The sequence below is a fragment of the Crocodylus porosus genome, unplaced genomic scaffold (assembly GCF_001723895.1).
Source record: "Crocodylus porosus isolate Cpor-Errol unplaced genomic scaffold, CroPor_comp1, whole genome shotgun sequence".
In the NCBI taxonomy this organism is placed as follows: Eukaryota; Metazoa; Chordata; order Crocodylia; family Crocodylidae; genus Crocodylus; species Crocodylus porosus.
In genome coordinates this window covers 19,851,287-19,854,001 of record NW_017728911.1, presented here as the reverse complement: position 1 = coordinate 19,854,001, position 2,715 = coordinate 19,851,287, and the positions used below count along the sequence as shown (strand labels likewise).

General features: G+C 50.2%; 1 protein-coding gene across 2 annotated transcripts in view; it reads right to left on the bottom strand.

Annotated features, from left to right (window-relative positions):
- The window catches only part of GNB5 (G protein subunit beta 5), a 35,782-nt gene that overhangs the window by 28,024 nt on the left and 5,043 nt on the right, over positions 1-2,715 (bottom strand). The window contains exon 2 of one of the 2 annotated variants that reach the window (XM_019533567.1): positions 2,549-2,660. In XM_019533567.1, the coding sequence (XP_019389112.1) occupies positions 2,549-2,660 (112 nt within the window). Of the gene's footprint in view, positions 1-2,548; positions 2,707-2,715 lie in introns of those variants that run through there. The other variant, XM_019533566.1, reaches the window with a different exon arrangement.

The window sequence follows — 2,715 nt, the reverse complement described above, 5'->3', positions numbered from 1 at the left end:
CTTGCAGGTGGTCCATGGCAGCAGGTATGAGGATATAGCTGCTAATAATTACCTACAGGAGGCAAAGCCTGATCTAAACCTGGGGTCACTTAACTCTCATGGAGTGTTGGATTGGGCTTTTAGCGCAAGTGGCAAAGCTTACACTTGGGAGCAGGAGATTCTGGGTCCTATTCCTGTGGTTGCACTGGATAGCTACAACTGGCATTGAAAAAAGGTAGTTAACTCAGTACCCCACAGGAACAAGCCCTAAAACAGAGTCTACATTATTAATTTACACAGCTCTTGACCTCTGCTTCCCAAAACTCACAGCTAAAATGACTGCCCTTTTGAAAGCAACTCTGAAAATACCCGTGTGCTAAAAAGGGCAGTTCCAGCTGCGGGTGGGGCATCCTTACCACATCTGAGATGACTCCTTGGCTCAGGGTCAGGCGAGCAATTTCTGCCCCTCTAAGTCTGAGATGGATGTCTAATGGATTAGCTTTGCAATAATTATCCTTCAAAAACATCAGCCTTATAACTGTGCCAAAATAATGCTTTTAGCTACAAATGTTGCCCCCTCCAGGGACATACCTCCTATAGTAAGGGAACAATATCACTGTCCGTTATTCCTGACAACTTGTCCATTATAAAATGATCTTTAGTAAGGGTTAAAAGCAGACCAGTCTTCTCAAAAAGTACTGACGAAGCCAAATAAGGACAAACTATGTTTTCCACCTATCATGGGAACTGAAACCTATCAAATGATCCGTTCACACGAGAAAAAAAAATCCAATGAGAAAACAAGCACTGGGACCAGTAACAGCAACATGAAAAGCAGACTGATAGTCTTGTATCCAGACCATATCAGAAAAGTGCCCCCGTCCCCCCCCTTTTTTTTTTTATAGCCTAAGCAGTTGCATCTATCAGTGCAACCTAGATTTGGCAGATGCCTACCCCAAAACAAAACTCAGCAGCCTCCTACAAGTTTCATAATGGAAGTATAATTCTGAAGTGTTCCCAGCACATGCAACAATGTATTGTAGGATCAGTCCCATAATCTGCAACCCTTACCCAGGCAAGTAGCTCCTCTGTACTCAACAAGGCACCAGTAAAGGTTGCAGACTTGGGCCTAGAGCAGGGGTGGGCAATTATTTCGGGCGGAGGGGCACTTACAGAGTTTTGGCAAGCAATCGAGGGCCACATGACAGGCAGCCAGGGGCAGATAAATATTAATTTTCTAAATTTTTTAGGGGCCCCGCGGGCCCGATAGAATGGCCTGGCGGGCCACATCTGGCCTGCGGGCCGCATTTTGCCCACCCCTGGCCTAGAGTGTTCCAAATAAGACTGGATCTCTTTAGACAAGGCACACTGTAATTCATGTAGATATTATAAGCCTGAATCTGAAATTACTAAGTGAGGTTATCTGTCTTATACTGGAGGTTAGACTAGAACAGTGGGGGCTAACCTTTTTGGCAGGCATGCCACAAATGAGGTCTACACTCTGTACAAGTCCTGTTCCTGATCTGCTGCTCTGCTGACCAATTCGTTACTCATTCCGCATCCTGCCCTTTGCTCCTGCCTGATCTGATGCTCTTTTTGTTCCTTGCCCTATCTGCTCCTGTGCTGCCTGTCCCCTTCCCAATCTACTGTGTGCCACATACAGAGGCTGCCTGTGCCACGCATAGACTGGAAGATCACAACGGTCTCTTCAATGTTAAAAAACAATGGATCAAAGAGATGACACAACTGCTCATATTTTTAATCAAAACTTTTAAATGATGGATTCAATCCTTCAAAATGTGCAGGCCACATTTTTCAGAGCCACAGTTCAAAACAAAATTGAGTAAGGGCAACACCATAAAGTATGATTTGCCCTGGGGAGAAAAAAACCCCAACACTTAATTTTATCAGGGCAAAGAAAATGAATTGCATCATTTTAAAAAGTATGCAAAAAAATGGAAGAGCCATTTTAATTTAACATAAATAGTCACTGGGGATAGTTTAAGCGGCCAAATTGAAGCAGAACCGAATTGATAAAGTAGAGCCTTGCATAGCCCTGGCCAAAGCCTTTCCAGGGCAGTGCCCCCCTAGAAGTCATGGATACCGTCAGAGAAAACAAGGGGTGGAAACACAAGCCACCTGCAAAGAAATTCAGCAAATCGTGTGACGTCTCTGTCACCAAAACAAGGCATGCGGCGCCTTCCAGCGACATCCTCAGGGCCGCGGGTCTCGGCCGAGGGGAGGCTGGAGCGGGGCTGGACAGGACAGGGCAGGACGGGGTCCCCATGGGCTGACGGGCTTGGCGCTGGGCCCTACGGAGGCCTCGGCCTTCCCCAGCGGAGGAGGGAGGCCAGGCAGCCTGTCTGCCAGGAGACCCGCCCGGGATGCAATTCGGGCAGAAACGCTTCATGGGCCCCCAGGGCGGTGCCTTGCTGTGGGAACACCCCCAGCTTCCCAGGCTGCGACACCCAGCCCCGCTCGGCTTCAGGGGCCGGGACTCCCGCACCGCCGGCCCGGGCGCGGCCTGGCGCGTCAGACGCCGCCCTCCCCCCCCGCGCGGGGCACTCACGCTCCACGTCGTGCAGCTTGGCCCGCTCCTCCTCCAGCTTGCCCTTCAGGCTCTCCGCCTCGCTCTTCAGCGACGCCAGGGTCTCGTTCTCGTGCAGCCCCTCGGTTGCCATCTTCGCAGGGAGACAGAGCAGTGCACAGCGGGGACGGGGACGGGGACGGGGACGG